The sequence below is a fragment of the Rhipicephalus sanguineus genome, chromosome 9 (genome assembly GCF_013339695.2).
Source record: "Rhipicephalus sanguineus isolate Rsan-2018 chromosome 9, BIME_Rsan_1.4, whole genome shotgun sequence".
NCBI lineage: Eukaryota > Metazoa > Arthropoda > Arachnida > Ixodida > Ixodidae > Rhipicephalus > Rhipicephalus sanguineus.
In genome coordinates, this window is record NC_051184.2 from 115,440,589 (window position 1) to 115,468,525 (window position 27,937).

General features: G+C 48.0%; 2 protein-coding genes across 2 annotated transcripts in view; both read right to left on the bottom strand.

Moving 5' to 3' along the window:
* Positions 1-317: 317 nt before the first annotated feature.
* Positions 318-3,514, bottom strand: LOC119405818 (serine/arginine repetitive matrix protein 1). Its single transcript, XM_049419514.1, has 2 exons — positions 1,937-3,514; positions 318-479 (listed from the first exon to the last, which is right to left on the bottom strand). The coding sequence occupies exons 1-2, from the start codon at positions 3,512-3,514 to the stop codon at positions 318-320; spliced, it is 1,740 nt and encodes a 579-aa protein (XP_049275471.1).
* Positions 3,515-19,923: 16,409 nt separating this feature from the next.
* LOC119406053 (integrator complex subunit 5-like) overlaps positions 19,924-27,937 on the bottom strand; it is a 49,235-nt gene continuing 41,221 nt past the window's right edge. Inside the window, 1 exon segment of the mRNA XM_037672900.2 lies at positions 19,924-20,449. Within this exon segment, the coding sequence (XP_037528828.2) occupies positions 19,931-20,449 (519 nt within the window). The 3' untranslated portion in view covers positions 19,924-19,930.

Genomic DNA, 27,937 nt, shown 5'->3' on the forward strand with positions numbered 1-27,937 from the left:
TGGTGCGTGCGTTACTGAAACTGATCACGAAGGCCATGCTTTGATGTTGGCGATGATGTGCACACCGAAGATGACCGTCACCGCGTTCGCTCAGAATCTCAAGAAGCCCTGCGGCTGCGGCTGCAGTTTTTTGCCAAGAAATGCTATTTGTGTTCACATCTCTGAACTCTTACATTGGTTTTCGAATTCAGCAGGGATCAAACTATGATTACACACTCCAAAGCCATCTTTTTAAGAAAGTGCTTCAGCTTCCCTTTAAACAGTTTTCAAAATATGCCCCTTCTGCATCAAGACCGTGTTTCCAGCGACTTTGCCAATCACTGAAGGCTTCCTGGGATGCAGAAACTGGAATGCTCTGCAGCTCCCTCGTTACGGCCTCTTGAATGGCCTGGACCGAGCCGTGGTGCCAACCTTTCATGACCCTTTAGGAGGAAGAAGTCTGAAGGAGTGACATCTGGGCTGTAAGGTCCCTGGGGAAGCTGTGCGATGCCATGTTTGGTCAGGCAGTCCATGACACAATGGCGGTGTGGCAACTTTTTGTCGTTGAAGGGCGTCCTGACTGGCTCTCTTCCATCTCGAAACAATTTGTGCCACTAAAGAACACTTCAATGACCCATGGCTTCTCTCCCATAAGCAAGTCTTGAGCCTGTCCCGGGTCTCACTCCCAGTTTTACCCAATTTCACGCAAAGCTTCACCACACAACGCTGCTCTAACAAACAATTCATTGTGCAGATGACAAGGCACCTTAAGGGGTTCACCGTAAGCTCGATCTACACTCCGTGAAGGCTAGGAGTCAACTGGCAAACACCCACCCAATCAGCGCAGTAACATCCCCCTCCTTCACAATGCTTTGGTGGAAAAAAATCAGTCCTACTCCTTGCCGGACAAGCCCTGTCAGTTTGCCAAAGTAACTTTTGTTGCAATTGGCCTTTAAGTGACCACACACATTAACTGCAGAACAATGCAACATCATCAGCCTCTTGCTAGACAAGCTGAAACTCTAGAAACTAGGCCTATGCCCTCACCTAGCAATATCATACTGAACATCTGAGCAGACTTGCATGTGACCAGCACCAGACAAATCACATTAAAAGGTTGTGGATGTATTGGGACATGTTTGTGCACTACAAGCCTGAAGACGAACACTGAATGCACCTTACAGCAGCTGTGCACAGACAGTGACGTACAGTCACAGTTTTTCAAGATGCCAAAGCACAGTTCGAAAGCTGCCTCTGGGACGCTAGGCAATGCAGCACACACATTGAGGTTATGCTAGACGATTGCTAAGCACATCTACATCCTACAGCAATCAGGCAGGCAAAAATGCCACTATAGAATGCACATGCCCTTAGTATTTATACAGCACAGCCTTGATGCGCCCACTGCACCGCCTAGTGTCCCAGAGGAAGCTATAGAATGGCACTCTGGCATCTTGCAAAACTTTGTTCATGACTGTACTGGACCCATCGCATTGTAACATAGTCATCCGCAGTAGAGTAATGATAGGTTGCACTCTTTCACACCGAGTTTAGGTAGTTTGATCCACACGGTTAGAAGTGAAAGGTGTAATGCAGCGGGGGATAAGAGCAGCTATTTGCAAATTTGTTGCACAAGTGACACATAGTAGATGTCCGATGCATACGTTAAATAAACCCTGCATGACAATGACAATTATGAGCATTCAACCACACGCACTCAATACAGAAGCCACGACATGCACGCAGGCATCCTACGAACAACTCGCACAGCAATGTCGATGATGCGATGTTTGTTGGTATGTGCAGTGAGTCTGGCAACACCAGTTCAGGTTGCAGTGGGTCGACCAGTGATGTCGTGCGTGAATGGCTGCTGATGCTGCTGGTGTTGTTGCTGCTGCTGGTGGTGTTGTTGTTGCTGCTGCTGCTGTTGCTGAGCACAGTGTACGGCCGCACTCACCATGTCCTGCGACTCTTGATCGTAGTGGCGCACGTCCACAATACGCAGGAAGCCATCGGCCGGCCTCACGGGTGCACGGTTCACCAGGGCATTCCTGGCCGTGTAGTCTCTGACGTCGGCGCGCGGCGGCATCGCGAAACTGCAGCTGTTGGCCTCCGCGCTGTTCACCACCCTCATGTCGGGAGGCCTCATGACGGGCGAGTTGCGAGCCGCGTACCCCACGCGGCCGGGACCGATCACCATGCCGTTACTCGTATCGTTCGGAGGTGGGCGCACGTCGGGCTGTTGCTGCTGCTGCCGCATCACCGGAGAGTGCCGTGCGAAGTCGGCGGGCGGCGACGCGTAACCGCAGCTGGGCCGGTCGGGCCGTATTGCCGCTGGCGAGTGTCGCGCCCCGAAGTCGTCGGTGCCCGCGGGCCTGGGCGACACGTAGCTGCAGCTGCCACTGTCGCCGCCGCCGGTGCGCACACTGTCTAGCTGCTGCGGCCGAATCATGGGCGCGATTCTGGCCGCGTACTCCCGGGCGTCGAAGCACGGTGTCGTGAAGCCGTACGCACCCATCGCGTTGTTGGCCGCCATGCGCACGGGGTCCGTCGGCGGCGGCGGCGGCGGCCGCATCATCGCCGGCGGCACGCTCCTCGCCGGCTCCTTGTTCTTGCGCGGAGTGCCCGGTGGGCGCTTGGCGCGCTTGGGGGCGGACGGCGCCGAGCCGTCGGCCGACTCCGGGTCTTTCTTCTTTGGAGAGCGCTTCTTCTTGGGTGGCGCGGACGGGTCGCCACCTTCGGCGACGATGGCGAGCGCCTTGGCCCGCTCGTACTCCTCGGGTGAGACGAGGACGCCGTCGGCGTTCCTCCTCTTGCGCTTCTTGCCCTTGCCGCCGCGCAGCTTGGTCTGCGGCGTGAGGACGTGGCCGTTCCTCTCGTGTTCGGCGACCCACTTGAAGAGGGCCCGGATGCTGACGCCCGTGAGCACCGCGGCACGCTCGTAGATGCTCGTGGTGCTTCCCTTCTTGGTCTCGGTTATCAGGGCGCCCAGAACGTTGAGCGCCACTTGCTTCGCTTGCAGCGGGTAGAAAGACGGCTTGGTGCGGTAGCGGTAATCCGCCGGGTTGATCATCGGCTCCGGCTCGGGCTCCGGTGTCTTCTCGCGCTTCTTCTTCGCGGGCTTCTTGCTCGACTTATCGGCCTTCTTGGCCTTGTCGGACCTCTTCGGCCTCTCCGCGTCGGCCGACTTCTCGCACTCGGCCTTCTTCTCGGACTTCTTACGCTTCTCGGTCTTCTTCGGTTTGATGGGCTTCTTGGGCTTGATCACCACCACCTTCTTCGGCTTTTCGGGCTTCCTCGTCCTCCCGGGCTTCCTCGCCTTCTCGGAAGACCTCCTGGCCGATTTCTTGGACTCGTCCGATTTTGAAGGCGCATCGTCCTCCGATAACACAGACTCCACCAGATTCCCCGGCAGCACCGTGTTCTCCGCATCTTCCGAATTGTCCACCTCGGCCCGTGTGTCGGGCTCGGTCGAGTTATCGGAATCTGCGGAGGCTTTTTTGGGCTCTTCCAACCCTTCTGACGCGGCAGCCATCTTCCCTGCGAGTGTTTTCAAACGGACGCAGCGCCTCTCGCGTTTACGCTCCCTCCGCGCGCCATGTGATGCTTGTCAACTGACAGTTTGCTTCGCGCGGTGGCCGCTCTGAGTCGAAATGTTACACAGACGAGCGTAGAGTTGACGTTGGACAAGTTGGACCACCACTGCGTGTACGGCGTTTCTCACAGCATCAGCAGGCATCAATTCAGCACTCGCTTTCTTGTTGTTTACGGCTACACCAGCGGCCAGCGGTACCAGCGGCAATGCGACCGATTTTGTATCACTGCGCCAACAGATCGCATGTGCCGCTAGAAGTGGCTTTGCGAAAAATCGCCGAATCTCTGTGTGATTGCAGCAGTGCCAATATTCTCTTTTTATTTCTTTCGAGTTTTGGACTGGGAGTTCCACTTTAGAGAAAATTGCCAAGTACTTACGGTGATGCGGCTCAGGCGTAATGGCGATTTCGTCTGCTTTTGGTTTGCATCTCGAGTCTCACCAAAGTTCGCGTGTTGGTGACACGACACATAACGCGCGCGAGAGAGAGAAAACAATTTATTAAAAATATATATAAACTAAGCATGTGGGATGAACCCTGTCCGGGGTCCCCAGAATGGCCTTGGCGGCCACACGGGCCCGCTGAACCAAGGCCTGGCGGACCTCGGGAGGCCCGTCGCACAGGGCATCGTCCCGACGGCACCGACGGCTCTTTGGTGCTGAAGAATGACTGGGACGGAAGGGCCGCAAGATAACTTTGCAGCGCACTCCACCGTGACATGCAACGCCGTTGGGGAGCTGCCACAGCCCGGGCAAGAGTCTGCGTAGCGGTCTGCGTTTGAAGTAGGCGGAGTGTCGGCTCTTCCTCTCGCTAGAACGACGGTGGAGCCGGGCACATCTGGTGTAGTATGTCGTCTCGGTATGCGAGTGGAGGGCCCACTTGATCTGGACTCTCGGCCCCGCCATGCCGGGGAGCTCGATGGCAGACCATACTTTATGTATGTTCGTGCGTGCGTTTGTATGTGTGAATGCCTATATACGCAAGCAAAACTGAAAAATTTCGGGGGGGCTTTGAACCCCCCCCTTGGCTACGCCCCTGCTCGATGGGTAATTGCTCAAGCGACCGTGTACTGGGCGCAAGATTTACTACAGTCAGCCTACAATGAATAAACGAACTTGACGATGTCGCAAGTTCCGCATGAAAACCAAAGGGAACAGGCACGTGGCATTCAAGCCCCCATTGAATGTGAAGAGAACTGACGCGCCTTTCTAATCAAATGAGCTTTAGTTATCTCCCTGATATCTGGGTTCTTATTTTTGCCTACTACCCTGCGCAAATTGAACGGTTTACAAGGCTACTTGTGCTTTATCCTGCACTCGTAACCAGTGGCGGAACCAGGCGGGTGGTATACCGGGCCCGTGCCTCCCCCCCCTCCGAAATTTTTTTTGCCATGTCATAGAGCGCACAAGATGACACTCGATTGTATCTGCCTGCCCGACCCCCATTTCAGGTCAAGGAGGCCCCCCCCCCTCCCCCGAAAAAAATTGCTGGCTACGCCCCTGCTCGGAACACATGCTGGCATCTCGGTCTTGTGACGTCATCGAGGAAAGCATTCATATTTTGCAGTGTGATTAGTAACGATCAGTTGGAAGTAAACGCTTGAGTTGTCGTCACCTCCCCCTTGCTTGTGTCCTCCCAACGGCATCCTGAACATTAAGGCACCTCGCAAAAAAAGAGATCTCATCCCCGTCAAGGTTCATTGCAAAGACGTCAGTCGGAGGAGGAATCGCTTTAACAGATGTATTGATGTAAAAGACACCACACATTAATTGCGAAATGCTTTACGAGTGGGTGGTTAAAAAATTCAGCAGATCCCATGCCTTCTGGGAATCGGTTTCATGCGAAGCAGTCAGCAAGTACTTCTGTGCTGTATTTTATGGCTTTGAGCCAAGCGTTACAAGGTGGATTAAGGTGTTTTTGTAAGTGTAGTAGCTGTGTGCACATCGTGGGCTTACCAGGCATGTCGACAACACTGGTGTTTAAAGGGTAACTTATGGTGCAACGTATTGTCAACCCTCACGTTAGAGTACATACGTCAGTACTATCTAAACTAAGTGCACTTTATGGTGCAGTCATATGGATATCATACGCAACTTTCGTCAATGTATCCCTCTGGGGTCCAGCAATGCTTCAATATAGCTTGCTGAATCATAGGAATACAAATGTAATGTTTATCAGACTGCTATAAAAGCGGAGCCAACCCTGGAACCACAGACGTTAATCAGATATGACACCTGTATCGTAGGAGTACATACGTACTGTGTATTGCTTTCTTGCAAAATTAGCACCACAACCACAATTGACATTGCGCCAACATAACGCCTGCATAGGCTGTTTTTCCAAACCAGTTTATAGACCTGGCGTGGCTCTGTGGTAGAATACCTGATTGCTACGCAGAATGCTTGGGTTCGATTCCTGCTGGGATCCTAATTTTAGGGGCGAAGCTCCTTAGGGTGTGGGTCGTTCCCTCCTCTGTAGTAGTAGTAGTAGTATGCAGCCAGCTCTAGTTTAATGAATTGCTCACTAGATGGCGTTTCATGTATTTCTTAGGGCTCTAGTTTAATGAATTGCTCACTAGATGATGTTTCATGTATTTCTTAGAGTTGCTGTTTAAAGACGACAGATGGCGCTCGTATAATGCGAATGGCGCATGTCATTGGATGCCTGCGATCGTAAAAGGCGCTCGCTCTTGGCGCGCTTTCTCTTTCGCTCGGGAGCGGACACTTTCCCTGCGTTTCGCCGATCACAAAGCGGTGATAATGAAGGGACCACGTAAACCAACAGTACAGTAAAAGTTTGATGTTTAATATATGCACGGTGTTTCACACTCTTTATATGACGTACTGGGCGAATTTCACGGAAGAGTTTCACGGTTTACCGATGATTCCCTCCGGAGCTTCGCCCCACTCATCATCATTCACCCCGTGGATATGCTGTGATTTTTATTCTTTCCATTCGTCGGGTCAATGCTGCCGCTGTCGGTTTTTCTTAATGCTCTCACATTGAAATTACTAATGTCTGCTCTTGCCGTTCCTGGGTAGATATAAACTGTCAATCTCCTGTGGCGCATACCTGCACACAGCGGCCCATGGTAAGCGGGTATGTGCCACACATGTCCGGAGGAAAGGGTTTGACGACGTACACGACAGGATCTTCATGTTATTCATGTCATGACAAGACAGTTATTTTCATCAAATCCTCTTACCTTCCCATGCCAATTAATTTTGGTGTGCACCAAGTTAAGGAGGCAATCACGAGATCACCCAGATGTGGGGGGCTAGACAGATAGACAGACAGATAGAATTGCTCAAAGTGCCAAAGGCTCGCTAAGAAATGCTTCGCATTTAAAACCATTACAAAGTGCCGAGCACGCCGGACGTTTTTTTTCAGTGTACTTACCATTTCTAAAGGCTGAGCTTGTGCAGCATTTTTAGTGTAGCGTTTGTATATTCGCTGTCACGCTGAAGAAGAATGCACAGCAGGTGAGCAAATTTGCTGCACACGTATGCTGCTACTTCATGCCATGGCAAGGCAGCAGTCTCTTCCATGTGTGCTTCCATGGTCTCTTCAATTTGGCTTGCATCACTGGATGAGCGGATAAAGCTGATCGGGCAGTGAGTTACACCACCTACAGCCGTGACTAGCAGCAGGGCTTAAGGTCAGGAGGCCCCAGGGAGGCCAGGCCGCCTCTGGGCAGGTCAACTTTAGCACTGCGGCAACAATTTGACAAGCGTTGGAGTTGATTTTTTTGGCAGTAGTGCTTTGTACAGGGAAACTATAACTCTCCAATTTTCCGAATAACGATTTAATTGTGATTACACTGAAACCTCGATATAACGAACACGGATATAACGAAATATCGGTTATAACGAAGTATATGAAGAATTGTCTTGCAATACATACAGTGCTAAGAATATACATTTATAACAAATTTTTGGATATAACGAAGTTATTTTCATGTAGGATGTGACTTTGTTATAAAGAGGTTTGAGTGTATTCGTTTGATGGGGCGTCAGTAGAACAGAAAAAAAAAGGGTATCGTCGTAGAGTTGAATGCAACTCCCCGAGACACTGCACTCCACGGGTCACCACCCTGTTCGACTAAGCTTCTTGGCACAACATTCTGTTTCACGAGGCACGTGAGCGTAAAGCCACCCGCTTGAAAATCGGCGAAGCTTTGTCTTGTCTCTTTAGGTTACCTGTCAATTTTCAATCACTTAGTTGTGCATTACAAGTCTGGTGTAATGCCAAAGATGCCTGTATTTTGCCTACTTTTTTAGGAAAGTAGGTGTGACACTATATATCATTGCCGTGCCTGAGGTTCTCAATGCAGTGAGTCAATATTATTCGCTTTGAGCTCGCATGTCTTTAGCGCTTTACATCCAGAGTTATTTCTGAAAAATAATTTCCAAAATGCCAATTTCTTTTTGTGCTTGATTGAACTGACACGTGAAATAAATGCCCGAAATACACTCGGAATATGTATACATATAGGTCACCGCCTGTGAGGGCCCCCCCTTCAATCAAGGGAGACCTTTAACGTCCTGACTAGCAGTGTCTATTTTACTCGGAGTGTCAAAATTTGCTCGAGCCTTGATTTTAGCCACCATTTGGATAACCTCAATTTGGTTACTTCTGCCCACCTAAAGTCTCTTTTGCCACCACTGCTCCTAAACCCTAATGCTTTGAAAAATTCAGCCCAGTTGCTTTTAACTGTAAGGTGAAGCCCTTAGTTGTTGTAGGAAGATAAGAAAGGCACTTATTTTTGCAACCCATAAGGGAGCACGGTGCAGCATCACTGTGGGGATGGGATAGGGGAGTGAAAGAAGATGGAGGAAAGGAGCACCCACAACACAGGCACCTCTCTCCCTAACAGAAAAACTGGTGGCACTGGGAATCAAACACAGTACGCTCTAGCCACTCAACCACAAGCCATTTTCTTCTATCCACTCGCACTGGCTAACGTGTCTATTCCTTCGTACTTGGATCGGTACTTGTTAGTCCACAATACTCCTGTCCTGGCTTCAAGCGACAGAGCTACCCCAAGAGTTATCGTAGATCCTTCCTTTGAAAATTTCCCGCTTGAAAGTTGTGTAGGTTTTCAGTGCTGATTTCGTAAGCATCTCTACTGTCCACAGGCCCCTCTTCGTTTCCTTAACCTTTTTCTTAACCATTTCCTATTATTGTCTAAATATTTGCTTTACAGTTTTCTGGTTCTCCATACCTCATCTGATTGAAAACGTTCTTCCCCCATTTCTCTCAATGGCTTCTCCCTGCCCTCGAAGGCAGTGGTTTGGCAAGGGGGGGCGCACACCGGGCCCGTGCCCACCCCGAAATTTTTTTGCTTGCACGTCTGCTTACATCAGATTGCTTAATTTCCAACCTCACGCACAAGTCCAGATGACCGAACCATCACCCCTTTCCAACTCTCTCTCACCACATTGTACCTATTCCACAGTGCGCTATTTTTCATTGCAGCTGCATTCCTGCTACTTATATAGTCATTACACACAACCTAATGAATACAACAGACAAGGAAGGCATGAGGGACATTATTTGTAGTTTTTAACTGCATAGTGTAGTAACACTCACAAGGAAAGGAATTAAAGTAGACGAAGAAACAACTTGTAGGGACTGAACTTACAACATTTGCATCACGTGGCTGTGCACAACAACGAAATGAGGCCTGATCCATTTCCATTCTTATGTTCTTTCGTCGTTACGTATCTTTCGTCTTCCGTTAGATACTCATCCACACCGAGATACGTGCGACTTCCTGTATCCTAAGCTCACCACCTTTATTAAATGTGACGCATTTCTTAGGGAACCAAAGGCACTTTGACTGTTTCCATCTATCTATCTGGCGCCTTACATCTGGGTGCTCTACAGGGGCGGCGCCAGTGGGGTCTACCCACGCCTCCTTTGTTTCCAGCAGCAGCATCCCCAAAATTTCCACCTGCCCCTGCCCCCCCCCCCTTGCTCCCCCCCCAGAGCAAACAATTATTCAAAACACAACGGATAAGATCCCAGCCTTCCTGCCCCCCCATAAAGAACTCACTTGTCATGGATGCCGGGCCCCCAGTAAAGAAAACCCTGGCACTCTAGTGATGGTCTCCTTAAACTCAGTATACAGCAACATTGACTAGGAGCATATGAGTGTATGAGAAACACGATTCACAGCTTATGACATGAATAATGTGACATGCCTGTCATGTAAATCATGGAACTCATTCCCGAAGTCACGTGTAAGCATACCCTCAATACCATGGTATGCGGTTTTGTGCCAAATGCCTATATCAATAGTCTATATCAGCCAGTGTCGTAAATCCAGTTAAATCACAAGGGGAGACACACATCTTGCCATTGCGGCCATTTTGTTTTTATTTTTATTTACTATATAAATATTAAAATTATTCTTTGAAACAAAATTTAAAAAAAAACGAGCATGGGTTCTCAGGTCATGTAATTGCATTGTTCTATTGAGTCTTCTCCAAAAGCGGTCAAGCGGCATTTGCAATTTTAACAGTCTCACATAGCTGAAGGGTATTGAACACAGGCCTATACACACACTACCAAATAAACAAGCATTAACAAAAAAAGTTGACTGCACTATACATAACTCTCAAGCAATACAAATATATGGAGTATGGAAGACAACTTCTCAAGGGGGGACAATGCAAGGGGAGTCCCCCCCAGCCTGAACCCAAAGGGAGTCAGGACCCCCCTGACCCCCCCCGTGATTTACGCCCGTGATATCAGCGATTGCATAAAGTTAGTTCTGGTGGTGGTGTATGTCTAATGTCAATCACAGTAGCAGTGTTGACTATCTGCTTTATAATTATGTAATAAATATTATATATGTACTCCTATGACCCATCAAGTTACAGACTAGTGTTACTTGTCTGCACGGGAATACACCACCAATTCTATGCCAACTCGCCCAACTTTCAGTGCTAGCCAACAATGATGCTTTTTATAAAAATGACGTCTGTGCTGTAACGTGAGTGCCAGTGTTACGCCAGAGCATAAGCTACCATTTACACGCCACTATAGTAAAGCTCACGATATGCACATTACTCAATTTACACAAAGACGTCGGTCCACCTAGTAAGATATGGCTCAAGGAAAAAAAAATTTTTGGCATATGCAGCTACTCGCTGACTGCTTTGCATGAAATAGATTCTCACAATGCATGAGATGTGCCGTAATTTTCATAATTAAAAATCATGAATTCCGGTTTATCAATGCTAAGTTTTAAACATAATCCCATCTCCCTCTTTACCGCAGATGTCCATCAGTTCCTGCAAATCTCCCTTGTTGGCCATTACAATATATATCATCCGTGTAGATCAATCCAGGCAATGACAGCCCTATCCTGTCTTCTCTTATTTTCTTGCTTGTCTCAGTTGCTCCACAAATATTTTATTAATGCACCAACTCGCCCAACGTCACACTCTGCTAAAACATTTTCCCAGCTAGATAAAAGAAAGATGCTCCTCTTTGATTTGGCCTCGTAGGAATAGCAAAGGTGACCACCCCGCTCTAAGCACCCGTCGTATCTTGATAGGCAAAGGATTAGTTACTCCATCTTCCACATCTAGTGTGTCCAGTATGTCCTCTTGAATCACACTTTCCTAGGCTCCCTTGATGTCCATAAATGCCAGCCATGGCCACGCCAAAGCACGCGCTCAGCACACTAGCCAGTATATTCTAGGCACTATAACTGTACATTGAGCATATAAGTGCTTCATCATAAGAGATAGGACTTGAAAGGTACTCATGATAATGTGGCGGAGGATTCTCGGCGGCCCGATCTCTAAAGGTTGTGTAGTTTCTTGTGAAACAGGTGAAAAACTTCGACATTTAAATTGTGCATCCGAACCAACTCCGTAATTGTACCTTTCCCTAGTAAAATACTTAACGTGCACATCAGAAATATTCGGCTGGATTCAGGAAAACTGAGCCACAGCAAACATAGCTTTAGTGCTGGGGTTATTGAATGGAGCATAACTGCAAATGCGACATCATTCTTAGACAAATGGACATGTAATAAGCTACAGGCATAGGCGTGCGCAGGGTTCCCCTTCAGGGGGGGCGAAGGTTCTTCGCAGCGCCCCCCCTCCCAATTATGTCAATGCATAGCGCTGACATTGCGCCCCCCCCCCTCTTAGGTGAATGGGGGGGCAGCCACCCCCCCCCCCCCCCCCCTTGTGCGCACACCTATGGCTACAGGAACGCCAGATTTTAAGATCACTTCGCAATTCAAGTTTACATATAATCAGAGAGCTTTCGCACCCCTGAAACACGCAGCTGAAATTTTCCACCAAAGTTGTACAGTCCGCAAGAACTCTATTTCGCACGTTTTCTGGGACGAAATTAATCATTTTTGGGCTTGCTATAAAGCAGCCAAACCTTTCCGATGGGAGAAAGATTGAATTAATTCAATTTAAATAAAGTTTATTACTAATTGATGGTGTAATGATATTATGTCATTTATTTGTTTGTGGTCGTAGAGGGTTTGGCAATGGATCGAGGGGTCGATGACGCGGGGTTAGAGGCATGGTCGGTTACAATCAACATGCCATTTGCGAACTATTTCAGTCAATTCTTACCGCAGCACAATGGACCATTGTAAAGCCACATTAAAGATAAATTCGCGTGATTGCACTTTCTTATCCGTTATGTACTTCCTCGTGGCAAATACATTGATCTCCAGAGTGTTCAAATCTTGCGATTTCTCAACGTTATTGCGATTTCTCAAGGCCACGTAAAGGCTGCAAGCGGAGCGCGAAGTTGCTGTTTTCTCAGGCGCCCTCTTTTCAAACCAGTGTGTCGAAACAGAATGAAAACGAAAAAAAAAAAAAAACGATATTTTTGACCGGAACGAAAACGTAATCGAAACTTTATATATTATTTCGTTCCGGAGTGAAACCGAAATTTTTTCAATTGTTTTTCGGTTCATGAGAAAACTTCGCAATCCGGAACAACTGAGCTCATGCAATGTGAGCATATCTCAGGGTACAGTATTAGCATGTACCTCAGGCAGGAATTCTAAGCAAAGATATGTTGAAATTGTGGCGAAAATGAAAACAGTGGCAACCAAAGATGTTTATATTAACGCAAGTGGACTTTTGCGTGCCTGCACGCAGGCCAAAGTGGAGACAGTGTTGTCGGCGCTGAAGTTGGTTACAGCGAAAGCTATTCACAACAGCTGATTTTGGCGCCATAGTTGTCCATCGCCGCCGCCCGGTGCCCGTGACTGCTATCGCGTGAAATAAGAAAAAATGAAATGAAAAACAAATTTCTAGGATCGGATGCGATTTTAACCCGCGCCTCGTGTGGCAGTAGGGTCTTCCACCACAGTTCCACGCTGGTGCTTGTTACTCCTTCGCAAAAATACTCTATACAGGCGTCATGTCGGGCAAGGAATCGTGTTAACATATTTATTATAGCGTGGCAGAAGAGCAAAAATAACAACCAGTCATCACACAATGCTAATAGCGCAGAGTGTGGTTTAATGCTTCCCACCGGTGTTGCGGAGTTGCCACTCCGGAATTGGAATGACTCCGAAATCATTCCACATTTTCGCGACCCCGGAATGGAATAGGGACAACGCTTGGAGGAATGGAATGGGAATGGAATTACGTCCTTTTCCGAAAATAGAGCACGTTTTAGTCTACCTGCTGTTTTCAAATTTTAAACATTAGTAAGTCAGAGCCTCGAATTTAACAATAAAGCAGTATTTTTAAAATGGCTTGCTGAGAACAAGCACGGTACATTTATAGCAACGCGCCCACTACAAACCGAGGCATAAGTTAGTATGCAAACAAATGCATTATCCCAGCAGGTACTGAAGGGAGAAACAAACTACCCCTGCGCATTGGTTGTATTGGTACTCCCACACGAAAGTGGCGAATACTCTATGGACGCCTGATCTTTATCTCACAGGCAGTTAGTACCTTACAGACGTAAAACCTTGCGACAAGGAAGACACTGCATACCTGCGCATAGGCAAACACCGAAAGTTCTCCTCACCACATCCATGCTTGCGAAGCGCGCTTGACACCCATCTGTGCTGACGAGCAGTGCGGCCCAGTGTTCCGTATTCGATGCAAAGGCACAAGGTGCCCGAGAGGTGCACTGTTCCTTACTACCAGCAGATCTAGAGGGTTTTGTTCCCCGTTAATCAAATCTTAGTTTGCTCCATATTCACGACCGCTGCAGACACGTGGCAAAACTGCTTAGTCTTCTTGAATACTACTTTTTTTCAGCATGAAATAAGCATGGCATTTTAGCATTAACACATTTCAGCTTAAACATTATTATAAACGTCACCATTCGTTCAAACAGGCTGACCATGCAAATACTATAGGTAGCGGAAGCACTGCCCCCTATGGGAATTTGTTAGGGTGGCTGTAATGCACGAGATATGTCACCAAGCTACTATCCCTCGACCTTGGTAACGGTTTGGCGTACTTTTGTAATTCTTAATGCATCTGACGGCATCAGGTTATGGGCGTTCATTCTTAACTCGATAAAACTATCAAGATGCCTTTCCTACGTTGAGGAATTACAGGAATGGAATTTAACTGCCAGGCCATTCCAGGAGTGAGAATGGGCTAAGTTTTTTCATTCCGAGGAATTGAAAGGAATGGATTTTGCGGCAAGCTCTAATTCCCCTAAATGGAATTGGAATGGAGGCTCCATTCCGCAAGACTGCTTCCCACCCACTGCCATAATTATCAGCCATAATGCTCCGCCATAATTCTTCATCATCATCAGCCACAGCACAAAGTGCACATGCCTTACAGATGTTAGCAGGTACCAAGATTCTCCGAAAATGACGAAAAGTTGCACTATGGGAACTCGCTACTTCAGAAAAATACGATGATTTATGGCACAGTGGTACCTTGCATCTGTACTTGTATTACTTGCCCCAAGAGACTCTACAACGGGCAGGCCTGGCGATCCTTTTATCAGAGCAGCGGTCTCCGACATCAGAGAGTACACTTAATGACGTGCTGCTTCTGAAATCGTGCTCACTCCCTTGCACAAAGCATTGAGCCTCTAAAAACAAAATCGTATTTGTCTTTTGAGAAAATAATACTATGACTTTGAAATTAATACTGGTTCGTGCTACTTGGTAGGAATTCGTGATACGTTACTTCCGCTCCGTCTGAGAACGTGTTTTACCCTTGTCACACTTTCCTAAGAGGAGGGCAAGTAACTACATCACAAATCCAATGTTTTTATGATTACCTAAACTTCAATTTTTGCGTAAAAAAAAAACCGTTACAAACCGTTCGGAACATTTTTTTTTCGTTCCGGAACAGAAACGGAACAGAACTTCTTGCAGTGGAACGAAACTAAAACCGAAACGAAAAACCATTTCGTTCCGACACCCTGTTTCAAACAGAGTCCGGTTCTCACTCTCGTTGGTGGGCTGGGCCATCTGCCGGTTGCCGTCGCGTATCTGCTTCTCCGCGCCGAAAAAGACATAGCATCCTCAATGGCCGATAGCGACATAAATCGAGAGCGGCGTTCAGATCAGATGCGCTTCTTGCCACGAGGTACCACCACTTGCCGGCGCCGCACTCCTCAATCTGCTAACTTTACACGGCAGCCGCACTCGCGCATGCGAAACACAGCGGGAGAGCGATCTGGTTTCATGACACGCGCTGACGTAACTTCTTTCTCCCGTGCCACCCCTACCTCTGTAGCTTCGAGTGCGCTCGTCAGGACGAGAAAAGAGAGAAAGTGCTGAGAGCGTGCGCCAAATCCCCGTAACTCCGCTCGTTCTTGATGCATTCGAGAAATTTTTGCGGCAAGCAATTCGGGAGGCAGTAAACTCCGCTACTGAGGTCATTAGATCATTACTCGGAAAAGTGGTTCATGACCCCTTTAACAAAAAAAGCTTGTACAGGAGAAATTGCATTGAATCACTGGCGCTTATGCACACGCAGGTGTTGTTTCTGAGGCGTGACCCCTGCCTAAATGTCTGGGCGCATGAAGGGCACTGATATGGTCATTCGCCAGTGTGGATGCGCACATGCTCGTTCAGTGAGCACTTCAGTGAGAAGCCTTGGGACACAGGTGGCACTTGTGTGGTCGCTCGCCCGTGCGGATGTGCAGGTGACCATTCAACGTAGACTTATGTGAGAAGCTTGAGGGGCACAGGTGACATGTATACGGCCTCTCTCCTGTCCTGGGTGTCCAGGTGATCCTTCAATGCGGTCTTTTGTGTGAAGCCTTAGAGACACAGGTGGCATATTAAATGGCCGCTCGCCCGTATGATCCTCACGTGTCGTTTAATGTGCGTCGAATAATCAGTCTCGTAGCTGCACAAGTAGCACGGTGGCGGTGTCCCTTGATGCGCTTCTCAGTATCCCCGGTCTCTGGCTGGGTGATAGACCCTGACAGCTGCACACAGAAAAGGTTGCAAGACAGGTTACTTCAAGGTACTGCTTTTCGTTTGAACAGAAAATTGAATTCAAGCTCAAGGGTTTTACCTGGCAACACCACACTACTGTTATGAATCGGACACAAGTGGGAAAATCTGGATTTGTTTGGAACCGCCTAGGATTTTTCCAATGCGTACATAAAACACAAGATCACGAGTATTCTTGTATATGACCCTTATTGAATACAGGCCACTGCATTCGTAGTAACAAATGTCCAAAAAATTAAAGAGACTAACACTGACTGACACAGACCATTTCAGTCATGGCATATTTAGGAACAAAGCACACTGTTCAACATTTCATCATTAGCTCAACACACACATATATGCTATTGTTAAAGGACCAAGTTAATGAAACACATTGCTAGTTGGATAACGATAATTTCTTGCCCAGTACTGTTGCCTCAGTAATCCTTTTATACATATGAGAATGCCTTAAATAGTAGAGTAAACAAGAATGCATGCTAGTCTGAACAACACTAATGTAGAACAAAATAAGCACTTATTTCCTCAGCGCTAAGGTTTCAAGAGCAAGGGGATGCATATTTTAAAGGGCACTAATATCAAGAAAAGCAATAAATGTAGAACTTAAATACTAACCATCAGAATCAAAGACGACTTTCAGTAACTTTTTTAATCATACACTTGTATTAATGATAAATAATGCCTGCAATACTTCAACTTTCAAGAGCAATCAACTCCACTTTCTTGGAGAACCTAAAAGCGGAGTCATTAAAAAGAGGTTGAAGAAAGTGAACGTGCTAGAAACCGAGAGATCACAAAAATACATGAGCATCACAGATAAAGATGAAATCATATTGTGGGGAAAGAAAAGCACTCAGAGTAACAGTTGCAATGATTGTTATATGATAATAAAATATGGCCATAAATAAAAAGTAGAGCTGGGCAAATAGCAAAATTTTGGGTGCGAAGCGAATTCGAATATTGAAGTGTGAGTGCGAATCGAATCGAATATTTTTCGAATATTTCTCGAATATTCTAGAATATTTTTCGAATACATCGAAGCGAAATTGCAGAAAAAAAGTTAGAGAGGATTCCTAAGCATATTCTTATGAGATAGCAACATGAAAATGTTTCTTTTCACTAGGTTGATGAAGCAGTGGCGGGGTGGTGTTTCATAGTTGCCTTATCAAGAATGAGGCAATGTAGAGGCCGAATTCTATTTATCTATATGATTTGGTGCCACCAAAGTTTTGCCGACAACACTTTACACGTGATAGGCAAAGATGCCATTTCCTCAGCCTCTCCTCCTCTTTCAACTTCTGTGGAAGCCCAACTGATGTGGCGGACAAGGGTGTGCTCCCTTCAAGTCCGGCGCTCCAAATCTGCCTCGTAGACATCGATATATAATAAGAACATCTGAAATTTTTTATGCTAAAAAGCTTTTGCTTCCGATTTTTCGGACTTCCTGCCCAAATTTCAGGTCCAAAACAGCATTAATTGAGCCCCCACCTCTGCCACATCTTCCATCTCCATGTTAGAACCAGCGTTTTCTTGAGTTAGTACATTTGCGACCGTAGCAGAGCTTGAAAGGCAGCTTTGCCGCAATACCGGGGTGTGATGAGGTGAAGCATATTGAAAAATCTAGAGACCGCTTCCAATCGGACGTTGTGTTTTGGCAAAGTTCGACAGTAACAGAGCTTGAAAGGCAGCTTTGCCGCAATACCGGAGTGTAATGAGGTGAAGCATATTGAAAATCTAGGGACCACTTCCAACTGGACGTTGACTGTCTCTTGGCAAAATTCGACCGTAACGGAGCTTGAAAGGCAGCTTTGCCGCAAAATGAGGGTGTACGAGGTGAAGCCTATTGAAATCTGAAGGGGTCACTTTCAATCGGACTTGACTGTATTTGTTTTTGGGAAGTTCGAATAGTAAAATTCCAGTGCGAATCGAATCGAATAGCAAACACTATTCGAAAAATATTCGAAATTTCGAATATTCGCACACCCCATAATAAAAGCTATATGAAATGTTCAAAGAAGATAGAAAGTAGATGTTCATGATGTGACATAATACTAAATCACAAGTGGCCTCAGAGTCCTTGATATTCGGTGACATGTACCTAAGGAGATAAGAGGGGACTAAGCTATTAGCAACAGTGACCAATATCAGAAGTAAAGCAGGCCTTGCTGCTATACAAATGCATTTAAGAAGTGAATTCCATTTGCAAGCTAGGCATGCTTATATTAAACCGGTTTGTGATTTTATGGTGGTTTCTTGTGTTCAGAGTACTTACTACACATCATTAAAAAAAAAGTTTCTTTATCTTATGCATGCTAACCATACACCTTTTACAAGAACTACTTTCTGAAATCACACTTCAATGCTGAGCTACACATCTGCGCCTAAAGTCTAAAACATACTTAGCAAGGCTACACACCAAGATGATGTGGCAGTACTTTTCATGTCGCATACTCATGGAATGAAATGTGACATCATGACATCAGATATAACTGGCAACGGCGACCAGCGTGACTGAAGCAGCAAGATACCTTCGGAAGACTTTACCGCCTTTGGCGTAGGGTGCACCTATGGTGGCGCTCACGCAAACGGATGCGGTACGGAACCACCAGCGCGACCACATTTTGTCCTAGTTACCACAGAACTGCAGATTGTGGTAACAGCATGGCAGACGCTGCAATGTCGAATCGCAACCACGCTCCAGAGCCTGTCCGAACCTGCACGCATTCTTCATTGTGCAAGCGTTCGCCTGGCCAGCATGCAAACGTGGATGAAGACCAGCGCGCCAAACTGCGGCGAAGGAAGTTTCTGCTAAGCGCGCAACGACCACTACGGCACAGCGAATGCCGCCCTCCAGAGAAATCCTCGCAAAAGTGTACAGACAAGTTGCAACGCTGGAAAGCAAGACCACCGAGGCACAGCCAGTGCCAACCACCAGAGGCATTGTTGCTACAGATGATGGGGGGATGTCAGATAGTCCTTGTTTGAAGTTCGAGAGGCCAGAAGCAAGGTCTCCTTGGAATGTCGGCTGTGGACCACGAACGTCAACAGGTGGGCATGCAGGTTGTTTCGATATATGTACCTAAAGGGCATCCGAACTCAATGGAGGTCGAGAGTGACGTTTCTGAGGTGAAAGTAAGCCCTTTTGGACTATGTCGAAATGGAACCCTGGCAAGAGACCGTTAGAGACGTTCGGGACCTTGTATGTCATGCAGAGAGAGAAATGTGGCAATCAACCATGCTCTCCACAAGTGGACAAAATCCTTCTGAGCGGAAAGACGGGCGGTGCGCCTAAGTGAGCACACGAAAGAGAGCCGGGAATCAAAAGAACAGACTGTCACACCACAGAATATCGTTGCTTAGCAGTCTCCTTGTTAAAGGCTCATTAATGGCCATCAAAGACACATGGTAGACATTTGCGAAAGTACATAAGCAGGGGCATATGAGCTGCAATTTATCGAAACCAACCATAGTTACCTTATGCTCAAAAAGGTGAGTCATAAAAGAACACACAATTGCATTGGTGGAGTGAATGTTTATTGAAAAGGCATCCCACTGTAATGAACTAAAGAAATGGGAACTTATGTCATAGTTCCTCATTTGAGCAGAATGAGAAACCATAATGTATGCGTGGCACAAAATTAGCTCACAGAGCTCTGTCAACTGTGTGGAACACTTCTCATGTCTCGCCGTGGCCATGCAGCAAAACTGTTAGCATAATTACGAGCAGAAAAAACAGCGCTAAACGACAGGATCAAGAGAGTACACAGACGCTGACTAACAACCCTGGTTGTTAGTCAGCACCATGGTCTGTGTCCTTTCTTCATCCAGTCACATAGCCCTGTTTTTCCTGCTCATAGTCATGAAACAACCAGCCCAAAAGAGTAACCCACTGGTGGCATAAACCATGTCCGATTCATGGGTCAACACTGAAGAACTTCTGAAAGATCAGTCCGCACGTCTGAATGTTGCTGATCATGATGGCTCGCAGCCGCTCCATGTACTTGAGATCGGCAGCAGGTGTCTTGAACTCACGCCACAGTTCACCAGTCGTGGGGTTCTTGTGTGTAAACAGTGCTGGGCTGGGGACGTTGTTGCGCATGTACTGCCACACGTCCGAGAGCACGCAGAAGACTTCAAACGGGCTGAGGAGTGGCAGCACTTCACCCAGACTGTTCATGGCCGGTGGCAGCAGCTGTCCCAGAGACATGATGCGTAGAACTGTGCGGGTTGTCTCGAGATGCTTGGGGCTGGAGGCGGCCGCCTTCTCCTGGCAGTTGCGCCAGTGTGTCATGGCCACAGCCATGACGGCACGCAGAAGGACACTGCAGTAGCACAGCGACGGCCGCACCGATGCCACCAGTCGCAGGAGGTCCCACAAAATGGGGTGGTCCACAAACATAGCCTGGATGTGCAGGTCGCGCTCAATGGTCACCTGCATGACGTTTTACATGAGATATTGTAGCGGAGAGCTCCAAAAACTGTCTAAGAAAGACAAGCAATACTGTTTGACCCCCCGAGCCTCTTCCATGCTGTGGGTTCATCAGAACATTTTGGTAAAGAAATGGCTAGTGTACCGTTTTCTGCTACTTTCATTTTCTTGCAAGGTAAAGTGCCATTAGGCTTTCATTTTGCAATAACTGGTCCCAATTCACTTATTCTATATTAATGTTAAAATATTCTTTACGACAGAATTTTGGTAAAGGAAATCACTTGAATGAAATTGCTGGGTAAACAAAACAATTTCTTCTTCAAGGCTTTGTATTTGACTGCCGTACCATTTAAGAGATAACACATTGTTCAGTAATTAAAGCTCTTTCTACATGCAACATCTCTGACCATGAACGTAGTGTGTATTAGCGCGGTACAGAAGTAAAAGGAACACACAGACGTTGAGATAGGTAGGCTACCTACCTCTACGTCTGTGTCGTGTTCCTTTCTTTTATGTACTGCGCTAATACACGCTACGTTCATGGATGACCAACTCGCCCGATCATCAACCCTTCTGAATCTCTGACCAGTCCATTTAGATTTCGTTTAAACAGTTTCTACTGTACATTGCATTTTTTTGTAAACTATTCAACGGTACAAAAAAAAAATTGCGTGAGCTGCACCGGGGACGTAGACAGAGTAGCATTCACAAAATGACGTGTGTTTTGCAGAAGGGACACTAGAATAAAGAAGCAACAATATAAACAAGTACTGCATGCATACTGAAGATAAACAGCGCGAAAAAGCACGGCCAACAAAAAGCAATCACACAGGACAAGCGCTGCATTCAGCTGACAGGGAGCTCCGTTTCCTGGAATGTGGAGGTTTGCACAGCTGACCACTGCGATTGTTAACGGTTTTTTGCTGTTTTCACGTCAGCACATCTTTTTCCTGTTCTTGCTTCCCTTTTTTTGTAACTGTTACCCTTGGTCGAAGCCTAGGTGGGATCCAGGTCCATCCTACCAATTCGCAGGGCAATCAATAAAGTTAATTGATCTGATCTATTACCGCATATACTTGCCGGAATATATACAATGCCGGAAACAAGGTAACACTATTTTTAATCGAATTTATCAGTTACTTGAATGGAGAACAAGAATGTTCCAACGCAAACTTGTTTCGTCAACAAGACTGGCACTGTGCTTTGGTTCAGAATGAACGGTGCGTGCAAAAGCGCTCTTCAATCTCAGTTCTTATTTCTCCGTGCGATTTAGTTGTTCGCCTACAATGTAAGCTACACTTGCAGAACAATATTACGATATATGCATTTTAAAAGACACGGCAAACGTCGCACACGCCCAAGAGAGCATGACTGATCAACAGTAGCTTGTCGCTGTTGCAGATCTACGAAAGCAACGATTTACGTATAAGAACGTGGGTAGGCAGTGCCACAGACACTGCTGCGCTTGTCCGCAGTAAATCAGTGCCACCACACGAGATGCAATCGGCGCAAAGATTCCGACAGGCATCTCTTTGCAAGCTTCGCAAGGCAGTGTGCGCTGAAGTACATAGTCTGCATGCCGCGTTTGCCCTTCGCTCACACCCACTAATCCTTCTCCTTTTATTTTTCTTTTGCTCTCTTCGGTCAGCGTGCGCTGCGAGCACGGAGCGAAGAGTTACGGAGCCGTACAGTAGATGGAGCTGTTTGTTCGGTAGATCATCGCACTCATTTTTCCGCTGATCGCAAGAGCGCGTGGTTATGCACGCATCTGTGGCATGCGAAAGCAAAGAGCGCAATATATTTTAAAAAGATATGTCAATGAATGCACATGTATAGCGTTCAAGGAAACCAGAACGACAATACTAAATCCATGCGAGATATTGCGACCCCAAAACATTATAAACAACCACTATGCAGCAAAAGAGCATTACTCGGGCCGCTCTCTTTTTATACAGTTGAAATGTGCGATTAGTATTTTTGTTTGGTTTGTGGTGCACTGCTCATGCACATGTCCATGCCTTGTTTATTTCGAAAAAACTACACACGCGCTATTGTGGAGGGTGTAGAGATACTTGTGGCTAAAGAAATGAGCCGAGGAAATCGGCACGGCATTGCACAGGTCGTGCAGAAACAATGTGGTGTCGATATCTAACGACTGTTTGACGCATGTAAATCGCAGTGAGAAATACGATGGAGATGTATGCAGTGCAAGGTTATCTTAGAAGTTTGACAATCACACCTTCTCTGTAACGAACACTTTTCTGAACATCTACCTCAGATCGGAATAGCACGCCACTATAGAGAACAGCAGTTCGACCTTTGCGAAGCGATGCGCCTCTTGCAGCTGCTGTCCGGATGAGTTTTTAAGTGTGGAGAGCTCCGATATTGAGTTCTCGTCGTTTTGTGGCAGCACAGTGAGGTCTGCCGACTGTTTCGTGCTGGATGACGAATGAAACAGCCACATTTTCTGGTCCAAAAGCTTTGCCAATGACTGCGGCTCAGCCTCTCCGTATGGAGATGCTAGCAGGCGATTCCGCGACGGCGCGCAACAAAAAATGGCGGATGTGCCCAGTGCTGCTGGAGCACCAAGCATTATGAATATCCCCTTGAATTCACATCATCCAACCCTATGAACCATAGTACAAATGACAATGGCTGCTTAGATGTTAACAAAGCCATGGCACAGATTGTGGCATTCCCCCTGGCATTCGTGGTTGTAAACTTCCTATAAACTAGAGAAACAAGCTCTTTTTTTGTTACAGAACATTTTAACGCATTACAACATATGTTATGTAATAAGAGAACATTGTTTTAAAAATACAATCGTATCAGTTTTCAATATTACTGTATTTATTTAACCTGCGACCTTCGAATAAAGCATCCGATGCTCGTCCGAGCATCGGACTCGTTATTGAAGGTCGCAGGTTTGGTCGCTGCCGGCGGCAAGTTATCTTTTCGTCCACTTTACGTTCTTCACATTTATATCATAATTACTACAAATTATATCCGCTATACCTTCCTTGGCACTTGTGTCATCGTCGGATGGGATGTACCTCAGCAGGACGCCATCAGATTCCAGTAGATAAGAATCCAGTGCACTCACAGCATTACCAGCTGCTGCCAAGCGCTCGGCACAGACACCAATACCAGCTGCCCCCGTGTGCGCGATGGCCACCACCCGGAGCCCGTCGAACACCTTTCGACAAAACAGATCTTTCTGCTGGAAACAACTCCCGCACTAACAACAGCCTCTCCGTGGTTCATGCTTTTGCCTTGAACTGACGTTTGTTCCACTGTTCCTGTTAGCGCTACTTCGAGTGTCTCGCTCTCGGTCTGTTTTGGGTCAGTCTTGTGACTTGCCTCGTGTCGGACTAGAGCACGCGATAGTGCATCGGCCGCGGCATTGCTCTTGCCGTTGCGGTTGTGCACGGTGAAGTCGTAACACTGCAGGAACATCTTCAGGTAAATTTGCAGCGCGGCACAGACAAAGGACAAGAAACGGACGACAAGTGTCGTGTCCGTTTCGTGTCCTTTGTGCCGCGCTGCACATTTACCTGAAGATGTCAGTATACCAACTCGCCCAGATCGCCGTATTACTGCAGCAGCAATGCCCAACGAGCCAGGCGGCCACTTGGTTCGTTCAAGTGCCTAAACCACGTGTGCGCCATGTGGTCCATCTCAATAACAAACGCCACTCCGTCGATGTAATAGTCAAATTTACGGAGAGCGAAAACTATCGCGAGACACTCTTTCTCCGTTACTGAGTAGTTCCTCTCCGCCGGTGTCAACGAACAGCTTGCGAACGCAATCGGTTGGAGGGCATCTCCATGCTCCTGAAGCAAAATGGCTCCTAAACCCAGGTCGCTTGTGTCTGTTTGAATCACAAGCTCCCTGTTCAAATCGGGTACCTGCGGTTCAGCTGTGTTAGCCAGCAACTTAGTGATGTGACGCAGTGCGGCCTCCTGCTATTGACCACAAGCACAATGCTCGCCGTTCCTAAAGAGCTTTGTCAAAGGCGCCTGCACTGCCGCACAGTCTGGAATGAATGGGCAACGGTTGATAGTTTGTGCCGTGTTTCATTTGCCTTCCTTCCTGTTTTCGTTCTTTCGCGCACGACAGCATTAAAATAGAAATTCGCCATCCCCAGAAAGTGCCTCAGCTCGCCAGTATCTTTTGGCAACGGATAGCTGAATATCACTTCAAGCTTACCTTTATTCGGCAAAATGCGACCCTTGTAAAGCGTGAATCCCAACAATGTTATTCGGGTCGCCGCTACCTGAGCTTTGTTCGGTTTTAGAGTGATGCCCGCGGTCCTCAGCTTTCCTAGAACGTCTCTGAAGTGGCGCAAGTGCTTTTCGAACGTTTTCGAGTAAACCACTATGTCATCTAGATATGCGAGGGTGTGCTGCCACTTTGCATCTCCCAAAACTTGGTCCATCAGCTTTTGATAAGTAGTGGAAGCCCCTACCAAGCTAAAAGACATTCTCCAGAATTGCAAAAGTCCCCTGTGGCATGTGAAAGCTGACTTCTCTCCGTCCTGCTCGTCCATTTCGACCTGAAAATATCTACGACTAGCATCGGAGCGTTGTAAAGTACTTCGCCCCGCCTAGCTTGGATAATAACGATGAAATGGATGGAAGGAAGGTATGTGTCCTTCTTCGTAACCTCATTCAGCCTGTGGTAGTCTACACAAAGGCGATAAGTATCCCTCTTTGGAACTAGAACAACTGGGAAACCCTATGGGCTGTTTGACCTTTCCACCACGCCTGTGTCAATGTGTTCGTCCAAGGTGGCGTCAAGTGCTTTCCGCTTAGCCAAGCTAATCGGTCGGGGATTGCATTTCCAGGTTTGTGCATCACCAGTCTCAATTGTGTGCGTGACCAGCGTAGTGCGGCTTGGGCGGTCAGTAAAAACCGCATCGTACTTGTACAACAGCGACGACAGCTGCACCCTTTCCCTTTCTGGCATGCTCTGTGCCTCTGCCAAAAGCGAGTGCACGACCTTCCCTGTACCGCGGCACATTGTTCTGGCGGGGTTACTCGCTTACTCCGCACGCTTTTCTCCTCTCTCACTCGCGGTTCTCCCTGCCGGTGGCATGCCTTTGTCAATGCGGGTGCTTTCGAGAAAAGCTTTAGTGCGTCTCCGTCGCGCTCTCGGTCGCGACAGAGACACATTCTTGCAATGTCAATGACAATACCTGACTTGGCGAGAAAGTGTCGACCCAGGATTAGAGGCATTGACAACCTGGGAAGATGGACAAAGCATTGTTGCCTCACGCGTCTTTCCCAGCGGATCACAAGTCTAGCCGCACCGCTCGATTGTGCTGTGCCGGAAGCAAGGCGGAAGGTGGTGTTGCTTTGTCTCAAGCGGATATTGTTCTCGCGGAGATGGTGCAACACCTCATCCCCAAATAATGAAGCGCTTGCCCTAGTATCCAAATGTACTACAAACTTCTTTTGAGCTATTGTTAACTCAACGGTGCGGGCGAGTCTACGGCATCACCTGCGCACAGACTGTAGGTGCTAGTGATCCGAACGTATCGGTAGAACTACTGATCGCCGCGTGGTGCCCAGCGTAGTTCACTGGCAGCATCGTTCGTTTCCCGAACTGCGTGTCTGCTCCTGAACCGGTGCGCGGCCGCATTCGCGGGCGATGTGCCCGGTGCGCCACACTGGTAGCAAGAGTGCAGAAACCACGCTGGCCTGGGTGCTCGTCGCCGCGATCCAGTGGGCCTCGCTCTGCGTTGCGCAGCTCGTCTGGTCTGTTGACCCCATTCTCCTGCCACGGAACGTCATGCAGGCTCAGCACGGGCCGTATGAAGCCGTAAGCGTAGGGGTCCAAAGCGCTATCTGAAAGTTCTCAACCACGCGGTATGTGCTCATCAGCTAACAAAACTAAACGCCTCTGAGCCGACCGCGCCACCGTTCCACGCGCAGTGAGGCTCGAGTGACTGCGCTGCGGGGGAGGCGGGCGATACGCTCGTGCCACGGATGTCCCCTTGTATGCGCTTCGCCTCGGCGGCGAGCTCTTCTAGGTCTGCGAACTTGCATCCCCTGAAGTGCGCCGCAAAAGTCGGGTGCACTTGCCGTGTAATGCGCTCGACTTTCTCTGCGTTGGTGCTGAGAGGGTTAGCGAGGTGATAAAGTTCGTCCATCGCCCGTACGTAATCCAGCAGGGATTCGTCCGGATGCTGGGTGCGTAGCTCCAACTCCATCCTCAAATGCCACTCATAATTCGCCGGAAGGAATTCGTCGCAGAACTCTTCTACCGTGCGGGCGCAATGTCCGGTCAGTCGGAACCATCGGGCCGCTTGCTCTGTTAGCGACAGTTCGCCGTCGGGAAGCCCCATTGCCTGCTGATAGTAGAGCAATCGGTTGAGGTACTCATTCGCGCTCCTGCAGTCATGGTAGCCACTGTAGGTAGGCATGTCTAATTTGGCACGTGGTCCCGTGCTTTGCGAAAGGGCCTGCGATGTGTTCTGCAATGCACTGGCTAAGCTCTGCATAACTGACAGCGCATTCTACAAGAGTACCTCGCTCGAGGGCACACTACTGCCCGAAGACGCGACCACATCTGCGGCATGTGCCAAAGCAACTTGTGGCAGCATCTCGCCGTTCGCGTCGCGAGGAGACGGGGCGCCCGGCATGGCGCTCTCCGTTGTAGGCCTACTCCATCCTAACGCGGTTGCTTCAACATCCTGGTTGTCCCGCGTGAAACAACCAAAATTTACGCTGTCAAAAAGTCAAAACAATGCCCCCGCGTTAGCCACAGGACCGACATTCTGCGACGCGACATCAGACAACATGAACAAATCTTGGAATTCTGGAATTCTTGAACTCTTCTGGAATTCAGACATGCCGTTGTCCTACGTTGACAGAGCGTCTGTAGTCGCTCGGGTCCACAAAACTAGCCACGTTGTCAAATTCGTTAACTTTGGGTGCCAGATGAAGGGGTCCGCTCCTATGCACGGCTGGTGCACAAGCCTAGCTCCGGTTCCAGCCGCACACAGTTGTACCGTGCACGTGTCAACGTCCCCTTCCCTTAGCGCGAGTCATTGCAGTTACGAGGGGTCCGGGCGAATAAGGCAACAGGCTAGATCAACAAACAGCCCTTTATTGCTACACAAACAATAACGCGTAAACGTCGCGTAGAGGGATAGTCCACTCTTGCAGAAAACAAAGGGTAACGTTTACTCCGTCGGTCGATGGTCGAGTCGGGGGTGATCACGGTGCGTGGGTCGTTCCCAGAGGCCAGCGGCGCCAGAGACATCGTCTCCCTGCCCGGTTGGCTGTATTATTCACCTCCCGTTTCCCTCCCCCGCGAGGATTGATTCCCTCTTAGGGGAGGAGTACCCTTTCCCGTGAGCAGGGAAGCGAGGATTAGCACGCGGTGTGGTGGGACTGAAGGGGTTGCCAGAAAAGGGGCAACAGTGCTCACTCTCCAAGTGACTTCTTGGCTCCCGCGCCAGTCCGATCGCGCCAGCGTTAAAGA